Source organism: Aulonocara stuartgranti (assembly GCF_965226115.1).
Source record: "Aulonocara stuartgranti genome assembly, chromosome: 16".
Lineage (NCBI taxonomy): Eukaryota > Metazoa > Chordata > Actinopteri > Cichliformes > Cichlidae > Aulonocara > Aulonocara stuartgranti.
Window position 1 is genome coordinate 38130542 of NC_138952.1, and position 17353 is coordinate 38147894.

Sequence of the window (17353 nt, forward strand, 5' to 3'; positions counted from 1 at the left end):
TTATCACGCATCATCAGTACCAAAAATATTCATCTCTGCTAGAGGACACCGTGTCCTAACAGGCGGTCATTTACTCTTTTAAAAGGTCGTAATTTACCGTAATTTCAGTTAACAGTAACATACTGTAAGAGACTGGAGGGTTCCAAAAAAATTCGATGGATGGACACACACACACACACACACACACACACACACACACACACAAAATATAATTCATGTGCTTTACACCACTTTATTTCAATTCTGATTCTTCCCTGCTGAAATACACATTTCCAAAATCAAAAACTGAAAAGAACTGAAAACATATTTTCATTGAGGAAGCACTTGTTTTTACTAAACCATGTAATCCATTATTTTCTCAGATGGTTGTACAAACAATAACAATATTATGTCATATCCATATCATGGCAGACAACACATGCTCAAGTGTTGGGTTTCCTTACTTATATTTTGTAGGGTCTCAAACCTACAATGTGAAGTGCCTTGGCATTCATTTTGTTGGCACCATACAAACAAACTGAATTGTAATGGATATAATATCAAGCCCCACACGTCTGCCTTTATATACACTTTGTCCAAAATACTGGCTCACACGACCAAATCATTGCACAAAACAGGGTCCACAAGGACATGGATGAGCGTGTGTGGTGTGAAGGAACTTGACTGACCTGCACTGAACCCTGATCTTGCTTTGTGGACTGAGTTCATTGATTTGTAGGGTGAGCCAATACATGTGACAATTAAAGTGTAAGTAGCTGAAATAATTTTTAACAAACGGGTAAAAGAAGGTTAGCACTGTTGCCACACAGCAAGAAGGTCCTGAGTTCAATTCCACCATCAGGTCTTTCTGTGTGGAGTTTGCATGTTCTCCCCGTGTTTGCGTGGGTTCTCTCCGGGTACTCCGGCTTCCTCCCACCGTCCAAAGACATGCAGCTTGTGGGGATAGGTTAATTGGATAATCCAAATTGCCACTAGGTGTGAATGTGCAAGTGAATGTGAGTGTGAATGGTTGTCTGTCCCTGTGTGTTGGCCCTGCGACAGACTGGCGACCTGTCCAGGGTGTACCCCGCCTTTCGCCCTATGACAGCTGGGATAGGCTCCAGCGCCCCCCGCGACCCTGAAAAAGGATAAGCGGAAGTGAATGGATGGATGGATGGGTAAAAGAAGGGAAAAAAATCAAAACTGTTGCACTCAAAAAAACCTATTGGACAGAGACAGCGTCTTGCAAGATGGCGAGAGAGCTTGTCTTCATTGTTGCTCGTCTTGTGTAAATGTCCAGAAAGCATGGGCCATGGATCATCTGTGGAGACATGGGTAACAACACATTGGTCACTTAAATTATACAAGAAATTTACTAATTTCCCTAATTTGAAGTTCTCCACTCAAATTCAGTAAGCCACTGGAGGAAAGTTGTGACATGAGGGTTAATGTGAACAACCTTTCGCTTCACAGTGGTCCCAGTCTTCCTGCTTGTCCCAACCTTGGAGGTACATTTTGTTCCCTCTTCAGGGTTTATCCTTACAAAAAACCTTGCACCCGCTGACTCCTGGTATTCCAGGTTCAATACATAGAATGAACCAAAGAAGACTGACATTGCATCAGCACAGGTGTTCTCTTTGTCCAGCTCAACAATTACACGCCCCTCTGCACTCACCATCCAGCAGGTGGCGGTCATTGAACTTTGTCCTTAAATGTATAGGGGCAACATGTTGTCATTATGCAACATAAAATAATTTCAATACTTCACTTCTTCACACTGTCTAGATAGTCATAAAGCAAATAGCTACGTACAGTTAATTATTAATGGCCTTATGTACATAAGTCCATTTTAACATATTATAATTGTACATAATTGGGAATTATTCTGCACATTAAACACACCTAACAAAGAGTCAGCCCAGTTAAAGTACCGGAGGTGAATCAACTGTATGGTTATTTTGGAGTTTATAGTTTGTGCTGCTGTTAAACTTTACAGTATTGACTTCAGTATTTCTGCTGTTGGTGTAGCTAGACTACTGTTGATCAGTAATATGTAATGTGAAATTTGATATTGTTACTTTGCTGGATTCACTGAGACACATGTCCAACAACCTTGGTTTATAAAGGAAATTACAGAAATTTGAGCTAACAAAACAGAGACTGGATACCTGTGTCCACGAAAAGCTCCTGTGCCAAACAGAAATTTTAATATGGTCTAATCAGCTCTATGTCATAAATGACTTCTTACCAAGCATAATCAGCCTTGGGGTGCTTGGCAGGCTTTTAACATGCAAACTGAACAATATAAATTTGTGTGCACTGAAGCCACAAAATTTAGAAATACACAGTTGCAAAAACTTCAGTGACCAATTACCTTTCCTAAATGACATATTCAATGCAAAAAATAAGAGTATTGTCAATAGGGACCAATTCCCAGTTTTTACATGATCAAAATTATTCACAAAAGGCTTCAATAAACAGAAAATGTGTGCCAACAAGAGAACAGTGCACAAAAATGAAAAGATATTTGAGCTCGACGCTTTAATGGGTTTAACATGACTTAGTCAGCACTCCGCACCGTACAGGTAGTACAAGCACACCTGAAAACACTGACCAGCTAACAGCTTTAAGCATTTGGGCGCAACCTCGGTAGTTCACCGATTCACCTGTTGCAAACGTCCAAGTTTCTATCAAGTCTCATAAATCCATCGGCAAATTACCTAACTAGTCTTTTGAGTCTCCACATTCAGAGATATTGACAATTTGTCTTTAAATGAAAATATCCTGGTAGGGTAGCTTAAAAGTCAAAACAAACAGTACTAAGAACGCATTTCGGACTTCTCTCGAATAAGTGAAAAAAACACTTACCTTCAGACTGATTAGCAGGTTCCGATCCAACTTGAATGTGTCCCATGTCAGTCCGTTTTAGGGAAAAAGTGTTAAGTGGTTTCATTTAATTTTGAGATACTCCCGCATGGACGAGCAGCAATTTGGAGTCTAGCAGAGTTACCACGAATAGCATACGATCTTCAGATATAATCCAATCAACCTTGCATTTAACCCGATTGAACATCCAGTTACCTCTGACTACTTCTAAGTTGCACATGTTAACGGTCTCATCATCACTCTGTGCTGCAGCGAACTGTATCTGTGGCACAGAATATTTGATGGCCATGTCGTTCTCCTGCTTTGCAGCTTTTTTTGAGTCTGAATTGCGGCTTAAACGTGCAAAACTAAGAGAAGCAGATCAATATTTTCTTCTTGTTGTTATTTAATGGTGGTTGGCAACCAGCGAAAGGAGCATTAACCACCTCGAGCACTATTTTCTATCCCCAGTGTTGTTTTGAAAGTGAATACCCGACGTGTGCGTCATACGTCACGTTGTACGTCAGGTGAAGGTGTGGTGTCGGCTATCGCACCTGTCGCATTACAAAGCTTTAAAAACGTAACAATCCAACACAACACAACGCGCTAAACTGTGATAATGTGTTACATTATCACTGAAGGAAACGGCTTCCAGGGCCTAATCCGTGGATCGGCTTCCTCCGAGGCGTGGACGTCTATCAGCAGAGAATGTACCTTAGTCTGTAACACAGTCAAATATATTCTCAAGTAATATTCAAGCATGCCATTCAGCGTGTTAGTACGAGCTCGGGAGCAGCTTGGGAGAACAAGAAAACAGAGACTGCTTCAGGTTGTCTTCCCAAATTGACTCAACTTTATTCACAAGTACAACAGTTTATATAGAGGGACAAATTCATGAGTCAGCAGATTCTCAGTTTAAACCAGTACAGACCAAGATAAGGGAGCGTCTTTCTGCCCTTGGGTGAAGAAGCATCCTTTGTATAGTGTATCAGTTCAGCTACAATTGTGATTATCTCAGCGACATATTTTCAAGGCACGAAATAAAGAGTTCTTTCATTAGTGAATTCTGAAACAAACCATCTGGCCTTCAACAGGCGTCTCCTAAAAGATTAAGAAACTAATGTAGCTGAGGGAGTGATCTCTGTGGTATTTCAACCTTGTACCAGCCTGTGATTCTCACACATCAATTCTTGGGTCAAAGAGAACAATAACTAAAACAAAGGGGCCTTATTGAATGACAGAGTTTTCCTGCATAATGTCACTATAAAACAATATCCAGTAAATGCTCCCATGGTACTAAAATACCTAACAGTTCCCCTCTTTTATTATTTTTTTAAAATAATAACTCAAATAGAAAGGAAAAATCACAAATGTAATAACATAATATAAAAAGCAAATCATAAAATGTAATAGTTCACAGCCTAATGTTCAATATACACACCAGGATCATCATTGGTAACATCTGGCACATCCTCAGGATCAATTTGTGCTAATTGCAAATACATTGAAGTAGCTGTACTAGGTGGGTGTCTTGCCAAGTGGAGCATGAGGTATTGTCAGCAAAATGTGGCTTGTAGAAATGTGAACAGGGTTGCAGTTTACAATACAAAATAGTAAATAAAAATCCTAAGGTTAATGCAGTAGATATGATTAATAATCTAAATATATAAAAAAACACAGTTCTTCAGTCGTCTCCTGGCCTGGTCCCAGGTTCGAGAGACCTAAGCGTCGTGTGATGACAATGGGCATTTCATTTTTTCCATTATCAGGATGAAACGAGTCTAGCTTTATCAGGTTAGACATTGTGTGGTACTCTAGGCTTTCTGTTCCTGCTGGATGTTCGAGTACCTTGTTGTTGTTCAGGTGGGGGATCAAAGGGCTTTCTGAGTCTTGGCTCTTTCAGGCGTTGTGTGTTAATCAGTGATTGTGCGTGTGTAGGTGTATTGAATCCGGGCGCTGGCTCGCCTGAGTCGTCATCTACTTGATCCGACGCCTTAGGTGGTTTGGTGGGGCTGGTCTTAACCCTGCTGGCATGAATCCACTGAGGTTGTCCGTCTGTTAGGATGCTGGTTCTCGTCACTGCAAGTACAGTCTGGGGGCTGGAACACGCGGCCTCCCTGAGTGCCCTTGGTTTTAGCGACTTCACCAACACCGCATCTCCTGGTTTCCACGGATGGGTTGGATCTGTGGAAGGGAGAGGCTGAGAGAGACAAACTTTCTGATAGTTATTATTCAGTGTTTCTACCAGGTTATGAACATAGTCAGACAATGCAGTGTCTATGTCCCCTTCCAATAGCGGTGCCCCTCTGGAGGCTGACCATGGTGTTGGAAACGGTCTTCCCATGATTATTTCAAATGGAGATAATTTGGTTGCTGCGGATGGAGTCATTCTAATCTCGCAGAGGATTTGAGGAAGTAGTTTGATCCAGGTCATTCCTGTTTCTATCATTGCTTTAGTCAGGCGATTTTTTATGGTCCTATTCATTCTTTCTACAACTCCTGAACTCTGAGGATGGTATGGCACATGATATTTCCAGTCTATTCCTAGAGTTTTAGCACACTTTTGAATTACTTCTGATGTGAATGAAGGTCCTCTATCACTGTTAATTTGGTGAGGTATTCCAAATCTGGGTATTATTTCATTGCACAACTTTTGACAGACTACTTCTGCAGTTTCTTTTGATGTTGGATAAGCTTCTACCCATTTACTAAATTGGTCCACTATTACCAGTAAGTACTTGATGCTTCCTTGTGCTGGCATGTGTGTAAAATCAATTTGTAATGTATGAAATGGGAAATCTGGTTGTGGTAAATGCTGATGTTTTGCTTTTGAGCTACCTACATTAGTTCGTGCACATGTTAGACAGGTTGCTAATATGCGTTTTACTGCGTGTCATGTTTTCTCGATTACAAATCTTGATTTTATTGCTCCTATTACCCCTCTTTGTCCGACATGACTCACACCGTGAAAATGGCGGACAAGGATTGGCAGTAGTGAAGATGGGAGGGCAATCAAACCCTCAAGGTTTTTGTATAAGCCGTCTCTGTTATCTAAGGTACAATCATTACTTTCCCAGTAAGTGTAATCTAAGGCAGAGGCTTGCTCTTGTATGAATTTTAGGTCAACATTTGTTTCTAAATAGTCTGGGAGTGCGACAAGTGGCAGCTGTAAAGGCAAAGATAATACTTCCTTTCTGGGTGGTTGCTGTGAGGCAGCAGCTGCTTTCGCGGTTACGTCTGCTAGAGCATTTCCCACTGCTTCGTCTGTGTCAGCCGTGCTGTGCCCCTTCGTTTTAACAACTGCAATTGCCGATGGCAGCTGTATAGCCTGCAAAAGTCTTTGAACAAGATCAGAATTAGCGATCGATTTTCCATCAGCAGATGTGAAGCCTCTCTGTCTCCACAATGTGCCAAAGTCATGCACCACACCGAATGCATAACGGCTATCAGTGTAAATTGTTACCCGCTTATCCACATGTAACTCACAGGTGCGTATTAAAGCCATGAGCTCTGCTTTTTGTGCTGAGTGAAATGGTAATGAGTGAGCCTCTAGTATGATGTCAGGCAATGTCACCACCGAATAGCCACAAAGAAATGAGTTGTCATTTGGTTTTGAACAGGACCCGTCCACATAAACAATGACTGAGTCTGGTATTGGTGTCTGCTCTAAGTCTGGGCGTGGTGCTGTGGATTCCTGTATACGTGTCATACAATCATGATCGTCAGGGTCGTCTGAACCATCCTGTCGGTCAGAGGAACACAGCATACGAATGAGTAAGTGTGCTGGCGAATTGGGTGTGCTGTTTGCTTTTATAGTGAGATTTGCTGTTGAAGTCAGTGTAGCTTCATAACCTGAGCGACGTACATATGTTGTGTAGTTATGTTTGCTAGAATGGTCGTGACCTGGTGATTGGTGTGTAGAATAGTGTCATGTGAGAGTGTGAGCTTCTCGCAGTCCCTTATCATGATAGAGCAAGCTGCTACTGCTCTCAGGCAGGCCGGCATCCCCTGAACTACTGCTGGCAGCACCTTTGAGTAGAAGGCTACTGGACAGTAGCCACAGCCATGCTCTTGGGCCAATACACCTGCACAGGTTGTGCCGTTCTCTGTGACGTACAGGTGGAACGGTAAGTGGTAGTCAGGCAGACCCAAACAAGGGGCAGAGGTCAGCGCTCCCTGTAATGCATTGAAAGAGGCAGTCATTTCTGTTGACCACAGTATTCGAGGAGGCTTGTCTTTTTTGCAGCATTCACGCAGAATGTGGTCATGAAAAGAACAGTCTGGTATCCACTGTCTGCAATAGTTCACCATGCCTAGGAAAGACAGCATTTCCTTCTGTGTAGTGGGCTTAGGGACAGAGGTCACAGCTTTGACCCTGTCTGTAGTCATGGAACGTTGTCCGTGAGACAGTGTAAATCCCAAATATTGAACAGAAGTCTGACAGTACTGCATTTTCTTTGCTGATGCTTTGTGGCCAGTCTGTTGGAGGTGCTGGAGTAGCATATGTGTGGCAGTTTGACATAGTTTTTCACTTTCAGCACAGAGGAGGAGATCATCCACGTACTGGATCAAGGTACAGCCCTCTGGAGGAATGAAGCCGTCCAGGGTAGCACGTACCACCATTGAGAAAGCCGCAGGGCTGTCTACCATGCCTTGGGGTAAGCGAGTCCATGTGTACTGCTTATCTCTATGTGTAAAAGCAAATATCGGCTGTGTGTCCTCATGCACAGGTACTGAGAAAAAGGCGGAGCACAAATCCACCACAGTAAAATGTGTGGCTGTTGCTGGAATAGATGTCAGTATGCTGGGAACATCTGGGACAAGAGGTGGCAGAGGCATAATGACTGCATTAATTTGCCTTAAGTCTTGTGTGAAACGCCATACGCCAGGTTTGTTAGGCTTTGGCACAGGATTGACAGGAGTGTTATATGGAGATACTGTGGGCTTTATTACTCCAGCTGTCAATAAATCTCCTATGATGATGTCTAAGGCTGCGGCTTTTTCAGCGGAAATGGGATATTGCTTGACATATACCGGCTTGTTGTTTTTCAGCTGAGCATGATAAGGTGTACAGTCGATAAATCCTACATCATTCTCACCTCTTGACCATAATGTCATGTTTTGATATTCAGCTGGCAATGTGACAGCAAAGATAGTACAGTGTATGGGGTAGGTTAGATCTATGTGTCGACATGGTGCAGTAATGTCATAGCCTATGTCTGAGTTATGCGACAAAACCACTGTTTGGCCTTCACTGGTGTGAGCAGTTATCATGTTGTTGAACAGTGTGAGAGAAACAAATATGTGGCTTCCAGGCATGGGGTTACCTGGTAGTGGTGTCTGTACACGTGTTTGGCACAGTGTGTGACGTGGGGTACCAGTCAGATGGATATTGAGTTCATTCTCTGCTGAGGCGTCCAGCTGACACAGAGGCTGTTCCTTCTCCATGGTGTCGGTGCATAGGGCAGAGAAAACATAGCTGTTATCAGTGTCTGCAAACATTTCACCCTTTGTGTTAAATGAAATACACAAGTTCATTTTTGCCATTAAATCTCTGCCTAATAGATTCACAGGCGAGTTTGGAATAATTATGAATGGATGATATGTAATTTCGTCTGGTTTTGGGCCCCAGCGTGTTTTTAGAGAATGAGTTTTGGGGCATTGCACTAGAGTTCCGTTTATTCCCATGGTGTTGATGCACACAGAGGAAACAGGCCCACTATAGAATTTTCCAGACAGTGAACTTTTAGTGGCTCCACTGTCAACTAAAAAGGAATAAATCTTTTCACCTATTTCTATATCTAACGTGGGCAAGCTTTCTGTGTTACGGGACAATTGCAAATGCAGCATCGTGTGTAGTGCTTCACACTGTCCCTCGTCTTCACCTGGGCCTCCCTATTGTCGGTCCAGTCTTTCGTTATCATATGGGTGGGGATTAAAATGTGGATTATAAGGTTGCTGCCTAAGTGCAAAAGGGCCATTATTTTGATGTGATTCCTGTCTGCGTTGCCAGTTACCTTGTCTGGAAGAGCTCTGCTGACGCCTAGTGGCAGGAGCTGGTCCTGTGTTTTGTGGTTGAGACCTACGTGCTGCTGATTTGCATTCCCTCCTCCAGTGTCCTATTTTTCCACAATAAAAACATGCGTCTCCACTCCTATCTCTCCTTCTGAAATCTCCCTGCTGCGCTTGTTGAGGGGGCGGGGCCCCTGCATACATCATTTTTTCACTTTCCTCTGAGCCTTCAACATCAAAATTCAACATCATCTTAACACTTTTAGCCTTCGTGCTGTTGGGGAAAAGATCTGCACCAGCTTTTGTTTTGACAAGTGTGATAAAGTTCTTTATCTTCATGTCATAGAGATTATCAGTGGCAGTCAGCTTCAATAGTTGTGAACATTCTGGATGAATATTGTTTAAGAATGTTGTTATGAAAATCTGATCATTTCCTCCTTCAGGCGTGCATGCCTCATTAGTCCAGCAGTGTGTGAAACGTTTGATTTTATCTCTAGACATTGTGAGCAGAAATTTCTTTAGATTTTGAAAAAAGGCTGTGATTTTGTCATCGTTTATCCACAAAAACGAGGTGGTGTTGGCTGCTTGGTCATCTTTAGGGTCTAGTTCCTCTACTTCTTCAATAAGCTGAGATTCAGTCACACCTGGAATTCGTTGACATAATATATATCTATAATCAGGCCCACCCAAGTGGTGGTATCTGGTTTTACAGTTAATTTTGATTTTTTATCGGACCCGTCTAAGGTCTTTGAATTATTCTGACCCATGGTCAGTGATTTCCAGAGGGGTTTAGACGCTTGAAGGATTTAAGTTAGTTTTTATTTTGCTGTGGCACACCTGAGGTTACTTGATTTTTTGCTAGCAATTTTATCTTTTTAGTGAGCAACTTCTCACTTTTTAACGAGCAACTTCTCGTTTTATGACCCCAGGCAACTTCCTGTGTCCTTTCTGCTGGTGAGCAACTTCTTAGTTTATGACAACAGGCAACTTCTTGTGTCCTTTCTGCTTTAATTTACAAAACAACAGGCAACTTCCTGTGTTTCTATGTGGGCCACTAAAGAAGGCTCCTCAGCGTATCCCACTTGTTACTATGTGGGCCACTGAAGAAGGCCTCGTCAGCGTATCCCGTTTCTATGTGGATCACTGAGAAAGGCATAACACAGTCTTATAAAATAAAAGACGAGTGCCTACCTTCGTCAGGATCCCACTTCTGACACCAAAATTGAAAGAAACGGCTTCCAGGGCCTAATCCGTGGATCGGCTTCCTCCGAGGCGTGGACATCTATCAGCAGAGAATGTACCTTAGTCTGTAACACAGTCAAATATATTCTCAAGTAATATTCAAGCATGCCATTCAGCGTGTTAGTACGAGCTCGGGAGCAGCTTGGGAGAACAAGAAAACAGAGACTGCTTCAGGTTGTCTTCCCAAATTGACTCAACTTTATTCACAAGTACAACAGTTTATATAGAGGGACAAATTCATGAGTCAGCAGATTCTCAGTTTAAACCAGTACAGACCAAGATAAGGGAGCGTCTTTCTGCCCTTGGGTGAAGAAGCATCCTTTGTATAGTGTATCAGTTCAGCTACAATTGTGATTATCTCAGCGACATATTTTCAAGGCACGAAATAAAGAGTTCTTTCATTAGTGAATTCTGAAACAAACCATCTGGCCTTCAACAGGCGTCTCCTAAAAGATTAAGAAACTAATGTAGCTGAGGGAGTGATCTCTGTGGTATTTCAACGTTGTACCAGCCTGTGATTCTCACACATCAATTCTTGGGTCAAAGAGAAAAATAACTAAAACAAAGGGGCCTTATTGAATGACAGAGTTTTCCTGCATAATGTCACTATAAAACAATATCCAGTAAATGCTCCCATGGTACTAAAATACCTAACAATCACGTATATCAGGACATCTCTTCTGAACCAAGACGAAGTGGTGCTACAAAGGAATTATTTCTTTAGGAGAGCATTTAATAGCAGTCTGGCCTGCAACAAAATGCACCGCTAAAAATACAGTTTCTGCTTGTCCCAGAATTTATTAATTTTGAGAGTGAAGTTGTAGGACTGATGCTGGTTAGTGGTGTAGGTTTCATGGATGTGACACCTTGTGTAAAATGACGACCAGAGCATATTATTAGGTCAGTTCACTGTAGTTAGGCAGAGGTGTCTTAAAAAGTACCACCTTATACAAAACAAATGAAGGTCCAGTATAAGAAAGAATAAGAAGAGAAAAAAAGCAACATCCTGCTAAATGAAGTCATTTTTAAACATTACTCTAAATGTAGCCATTAGTTTTTGTTGCTGGCCATACAAAAATAAGTATACTTCAATTATATTTCCCAAGTATATCTTACCTAGTACGTATACTAATAATGCTTCTTGGGACTATATTGGCCCCCGTTTTAGTACATAACAGTATTCTTGAAATTAACTTTTAGATGTACTTTTTGTTCACCATAATTGTACTAGCATAATGTCATAATGTCTACAAGAGTATAATTAAATATACTCGACTCTATCACAATACTAACCTTACAAGTATACTATTAATTAATAGTATTACTAATGTTTCACATTGTTTGACTAAACAAATGCATTTATTAATATATGAGGTTCCATTCAGTTCAAGGAATTAAATTTTAGTGTGGCTGCAACTTACTCCTTAAGTTAAAAATGATGCTGTATATTGTAGTTTATATGTTATACTGCTTTCACAGTGAATCACATTTTATAGTAATACACTCTGAATGAGGATTTTTTTTTCTCAAAGATATTTTTATTGAGTTGAAGCAACAAAGAAAAGCAAATACACGCAGAATTGTCAAACGCCAAACAAGCAAGTTTCACAGTGACTGTTAAAACTGAAATATCAGAATACAGATTAATGACACACTCACATGTCTTATAGTTGCTTCCAGCAGTTTATCCCCTACCCACAACACTTAGAACCCCTATCCCTCAGACCAGGAAGGAAAAAACCCAACAAACAAAGCAAGAAAAAAGAAGCAAACAAATAAAAACAACTGAATGAGGATTTAAGTAATTACTCTTAGATCTACAGTAGAAAACAACAGAAATCCGGATGGTGTAATAGTATAATCTCAGTAACATCACCAATTGTTACATTTGCTGTATTTTACAGCTGTTTCCATGAGTACGGTGAGTTACCGTAAAAATAGTGTAATCTCATGGAATTTTCCCACAATTACATGCAAATTACAGTACTAAACTGCTAACATCCTTTAGAGTTTTTTACTGTTGATTTTGCAGTACTAAGCTATGGAAATTACTGCAAAGGCTAACAGTGTTCATGTTTTGAATCGGGTAATTTCATGGTGAGAAATGTCTTTGACAAAAAAATGCAGGATTAATTAATAGCTGTATATGACTGCTAGGTTAGGACGTGGTTAGGTGCAAATACTTAAGAGAGAGAGATTTTGCTCTATTAATATTTAATGGAAATCTTTTTCTTCATAAGATTGTGGGCAAAGTCAATAAATTGTCTCCTGGCTTTCAGGTCCCCTTGAGCCAAATTTACAGTTTTTGCAATTAAGAAAAGAAAAAAAGATTTAAGGTGAAACAAATTTTTTCAATTCATGGAATGATGACATTATCACTCATTCCATATTGTTCCTAAAGTTTGCAGTCTTTTTTTTAGTTAAAAGTTAAAGCAGAGCTTGTTTTTTTAGCTTCTTTGATAATGTAACTCTGCATATGTGTACATGCATGTGCACTGATGTGTGCATGGGGGGTGATTTAACATTACAGTCCCTTGAAATAGCATTCATAGTCCTTGAACTTGTGCACATTTTGTCACCTTACAACCACAAACAAAATATGTTTTTATTGACAGTTTCAATGGTAGATTAACACAAAGTAGCACATAATTGTGAAGTGGCATGAAAATAATACATGGTTGTCAAAATTCTAAGCAAATGAAATTTGGAAAAGTGTGTCATTCTTTTCTATTCACCCCCTGCTCTTCATAGAGCCACATTTTGCTCCAGTTACACCTGCAGGTCTTTTGGAGTACGTCTCTACCAGCTTTGCACATCTAGAGACTGAATTATTTGCCCATTCTTCACTGTAAAACAGCTCAAACTTAGACAGATTGGATGGAAAGCGTCTCTGAGTCTGTATGACTATGTTTACTGTTTTGTCTATTTCAAACAGATGCCTGTCCTCACCTCTGCAGTGCTGCCGTCTCCTCTAACCCGGCATGTTTCTAAGGTATGTTTTCTTTCTTTTGGATGTTGTTCTTGTGGTTTTTCTTCAGAGATGAGGTTTGCAGTGTCTGTGTGGTGCAGCCGGTCTAGTCTAGGGGTAATGTCAGAGATTGAAACTTTACTGATAAATTGTCCAACTAAAAAAATACCGGGGTCCACAAATGTCATGTGACAACTAGGGATGGGTACCGGTATCCGGTGCCGTTATGGTACCGGTTCTGACATAAACGGTAGTAAACAGACCGAAAAGCAGCGCACATTTCGGTGCTTTATTTCGGTGCTTTTTTTCCCCTGAGATATCATACACTTTGGATTCTAGCCAATCATTTTACCTTTCCGAGGATAGTAGGCGGGCCCAGGTACGTACGTTCTTTTAGAGCAGAGCTACAGATTAAAAATGCCCAAGGCGAAGCGGTCAAAGTCTGGCTGTATTTCACAGCAAAAGATGCAAACTCAGCAGCCTGCAACAAGTGCTTTAAGGTGATACTGTGCAAAGGAGGTAACATCTCGAATCTGACGACGAACCTGGCGACGCATAGCGTTTTTTTAAAAGCCGAGAAATGCACCATATTTGATAGCTTGCTGCAAGACCTCACACCAAGCACATCTACTGCGGCTGTGGTGCCTGTTATCAGACCCGGAGTTAGCAACATCCCCCAAGAACCCGAAGACGAGAGTCCTGGCCCCTAGCCCTGCCAGTGTAGCGGAAATGATGACGGATGATGATGCAGCAGCAGCCGTTCTTCTCTGGGCGAGGAGCTTAATGTTGTTCGTGTGTAATTTACGTTGAGTAGGCTAACCACGTTATTACATTAATGCATGTAAGGTGAAGTAGCAAACACCGTCGTAGTTACATGCAGCTGTCTTCTTGTTTGATGGCAGATGCTCCCTTCATCCTGGCCAAAAAAGCTAAAATGACAAAAGAAAAAGTGGAAAACAGCTAAACATGAGAGGTTTTTGGACAAAGTTTGTGTTTTTTTCCATTGTTTAAGCACTGCTAACCTAACCTAAACGATACCCATCCCTAGTGACAACCTAATTGGCTTACGGGATGATGACGTCCAGAGATGGGCAGTAACGCGTTACTGTAATCCGATTACTTTTTTTCAAATAACGAGTAAAGTAAGGGATTACTATTGCAAAAACGGTAATTAGATTACTGTTACTTTCCCGTAGGAACGCTGCGTTACTGCGTTACTAAAACCGTGATTTTTTTTTTTGTGAGAATGTCTCATGACAGTGACGTAAGCGAGTGCCACATTTGTGACAACAGCTGCGTGCAGATCAACAATGGATCATATATCGAGTGCGGGAGAGAGTATGAGCGTTTTCCTTTACTTTCTATGAAACAACAATTCCCACCAAGGCTTTTCAGTGTGAAATTTAGTGTATAGAAAATACCTGTGCCAGGTTGTCTCCATCTAGTGGTGAACATGGCCTCACCACTACATCAAGTGAGCTTTTCACTGTGCACAGTGACACAAAAGTCATTTAACAATTTTAAAAAAAGCAATGTTACAGATTCAGTAAGAACTGAAGTTTATCATAATCCTTCAAGTTTCACTCAGTAACAGCAGCTTTTTAATATTATTGACTATATTTTAGAGTCACATTTATATGAAATGTCAAACAATCACAGAGTGACACTGAACTAAACAATCAATGCCATGTGAGTTGTTCTTGTTTGTTCTTTATCTCAGATTTATTGTAAGCAGCGGGAGTAGAAGCTAAAGAAAAATAGTAAAGATATGAATGAATCTCTGCTCTTACAGCTTTTATTGTGCCATAATGTCTGCTTTGAAACTGTCCTCTTGCTCGTCTCTTGGATGCTCACCTCTTCTTCACCTGTTCCTTTGACCAAACTGCTGCACTCTCGTTCTCTGCTCTCGCCTCCTCTTCTGGTTATAATTAGGATGCAGTCAGCATGTGCCAAACAAACTCCCCCCAAATCGATCATGTTTGATATGATGATGACGTTTTTAACATCTTATTTATGCACTTGTTGGGTGGGAAAGAGTAAACAAAGATGGGGCATAGAAGCAGAACTGAGTCCTACGTGTGGAGGGACAGTAACTGTGTGTGTATATGTAAGCATTTAAACACTGCAGAGAGTCAAATTAACAGTAACACTATTTTGTCTAAGTCCGCCATTGTAGAAATTCATTTAACCGAAACAATAACATGGCGCACAATGTGACAATAAACGTATAAAACACAAATTCTTACCTAGCAGGAGAATAAATAATCAGTATTTTAAGGCTACTGCATGTATAGATGTCACTGCTTGCTCACATAAGCTAGCTCTGAGACCCGCCAGAGTTTACGCCACAGTTGACTGTCGCGAAAGAGTCGTAAATCACCGGCATTGTAAAACTTAAAATGATTCCAGGGCATGTTATAAAACACCCAATAGATGTACTGGATATTAAACGGTATCAAATGACTAAATGAACACAGGGTTACAATTACATGCTCACATCGTCACATCGAGAGTTTATTCATTAATCATCAGAGTTCAACAATGTTACATCCAGTTGAAAACAGCTTCACTAACGCCAGCAAAACAGGCTAACAGTATATAGGAGCACAAAACCAGCCGTGCTTATCAACAGCTCGACATATCCTCAACAACTCACCTCAGTATGTGTAACCCGTTCATGTGTTACGCCTGTTGTTCTTGCGTTGTGTTCTGGCGTGAAAGTAGGAGGCAGGAGACAGTACTGGGTCTTTGGCTCTTTACTGCACATCTGCAACACAGAAATATGTGTCTGATCTGTGTGTGTCACGCGACTGCCAGTACACCTCTCCTCCGGCCATGCTGAAAGCAGCTGTGTCTGCAGCTTCATTAACACTACAATAATATAATGAATCAAATACAACAAATTGTTTTAAAACATTAACTTAAGCTCTCAAAAACAAAAAGCACAAAATAAATAATATGTCACTGAAAAAACATCAAAAACAACTTATAAGAACAATAAACAAAATAATTCAAAAACAAATAAACAGTCAGATAAATACAATTCAATAACCAGGACCCAATATTCTGGTACTTATAGTTCAAACATTATACTTCAGTACAATTATATTAATAACCGCCATCTAACAGGCAGTACAACACTGTACTTATAAAAACAATGACTGAAAGACTGCATCTCCAAAACATAAGAACATCTCCATACCTGCAACACAGAAATATGTGTCTGATCTGTGTGTGTCACGCGACTGCCAGTACACCTCTCCTGACGAAGGAAAAAAGAGTGCATGCTGTTAAAAAAAGAGAGACTGCCGCGAGTAGCCGCTAGCAATCAGGCTAACTTAGCATGCTAGCATTTTAGCTGCGTTCTCGGCTAAAACTCATAAGCGTATATTAGTGAACTCCGCCCTCCACAAAACTTATCCCGAATGAGTCTCTTAATGACAAACAAAAACGCGGCGGTTTGGCTGTATTCACATTGCAGCTTGGGATCTGAACAAACTTTAATTAGCTGAGAGCAACGTGGCAGTGACTTACCTCCGGCCATGCTGAAAGGAGCTGTGACCGGGGCACACATGCACGCGCCTACGTTACCACGCAGCGCACACACACATGAACGCACTATACACATATGCAGCATATTTATTTTACTTGGTTTTAGAGTTGGAGTATTTACATATTGATCTGAAATATTTTGCTGCTGAACAGCAGAGCTCCAAAGCGTCCCCCTGTAACCATGGTTACGCAGATGCATTCCGACTGTCACGTCACCGAGGAGAACCTGTTTCAAATGTATACCTGGATCAACCTGCAATCAGTTTGAAAAGTTTTCTGCTGAGATCCGCAGCTCGACTTCCTGGCACCCCGGGATAAGATGAGTTGCTGTGTTTTTCACGGAGAAAAAATAACGTCAGTGTTAGATGAAAAAAAAAAGATGCAAGCAGAAGAGGACAGCAGATTGAGAAGAGATTTCTTCAAACGGTAAGGAGCTTCTAACAAGTGATATCTGATAAGCTTAAAACTTAAATCTTAAATCTAATGTCCAGATTCATGCTAAACTTTTCTGATTACTCCGTGTATCTGCACCGTTAGACTTTTCATCGCCACTTTACGGTAACATACTGGCGTCACTGCTGCCAGCGTCATACCGTGACGCCGTGTTACGGTAGCTTACCTTTCTGCAGGATGATACCGTTTTTTGCTGGTGTGGTATAATACTCTTGGACAAATTATGGTAACGCACCGTAGCCTTTTTTACGGTATCTCACTGGCGACAGTTATGTCAGTGAG

At 41.0% G+C, this 17353-nt stretch overlaps 1 protein-coding gene across 15 annotated transcripts; it reads right to left on the minus strand.

Annotated features, from left to right (window-relative positions):
• Nucleotides 1-94: 94 nt before the first annotated feature.
• Nucleotides 95-16695, minus strand: LOC309690201 (uncharacterized protein). 15 transcript variants are annotated; one of them, XR_014271648.1, is made up of 4 exons: nucleotides 15723-16672; nucleotides 10048-10163; nucleotides 8172-8963; nucleotides 3675-6182 (listed from the first exon to the last, which is right to left on the minus strand). XR_014271648.1 is itself a non-coding variant. In XM_082507127.1 (4 exons), exons 1-4 carry the CDS (start codon nucleotides 15930-15932, stop codon nucleotides 4863-4865), a joined length of 585 nt encoding a protein of 194 aa, XP_082363253.1. In that variant the 5' UTR covers nucleotides 15933-16660; the 3' UTR covers nucleotides 3675-4862. The 15 variants fall into 15 exon arrangements, 1 of the variants encoding a protein (XP_082363253.1); XR_014271653.1 differs by lacking the exon at nucleotides 15723-16672 and having other exon boundaries at nucleotides 8172-8283; nucleotides 8862-8963; nucleotides 10048-11503; XR_014271654.1 differs by lacking the exon at nucleotides 15723-16672 and having other exon boundaries at nucleotides 8172-8286; nucleotides 8862-8963; nucleotides 10048-11503.
• Nucleotides 16696-17353: the final 658 nt, after the last annotated feature.

Bases quoted from the DNA above. Each gene is read 5' to 3' on its own strand.
- LOC309690201 (XM_082507127.1), bottom strand. From the start codon at position 15,932: ATGAAGCTGCAGACACAGCTGCTTTCAGCATGGCCGGAGGAGAGGTGT. The intron at 8,964-10,047 runs GTAGGCACTCGT...GTGGAAAAATAG, and splicing joins GAAGTGGGATCCTGACGAAG to GACACTGGAGGAGGGAATGC. The intron at 5,045-8,861 runs GTAACTGGCAAC...TGTCTCTCTCAG, and splicing joins GCAGAGCTCTTCCAGACAAG to CCTCTCCCTTCCACAGATCC.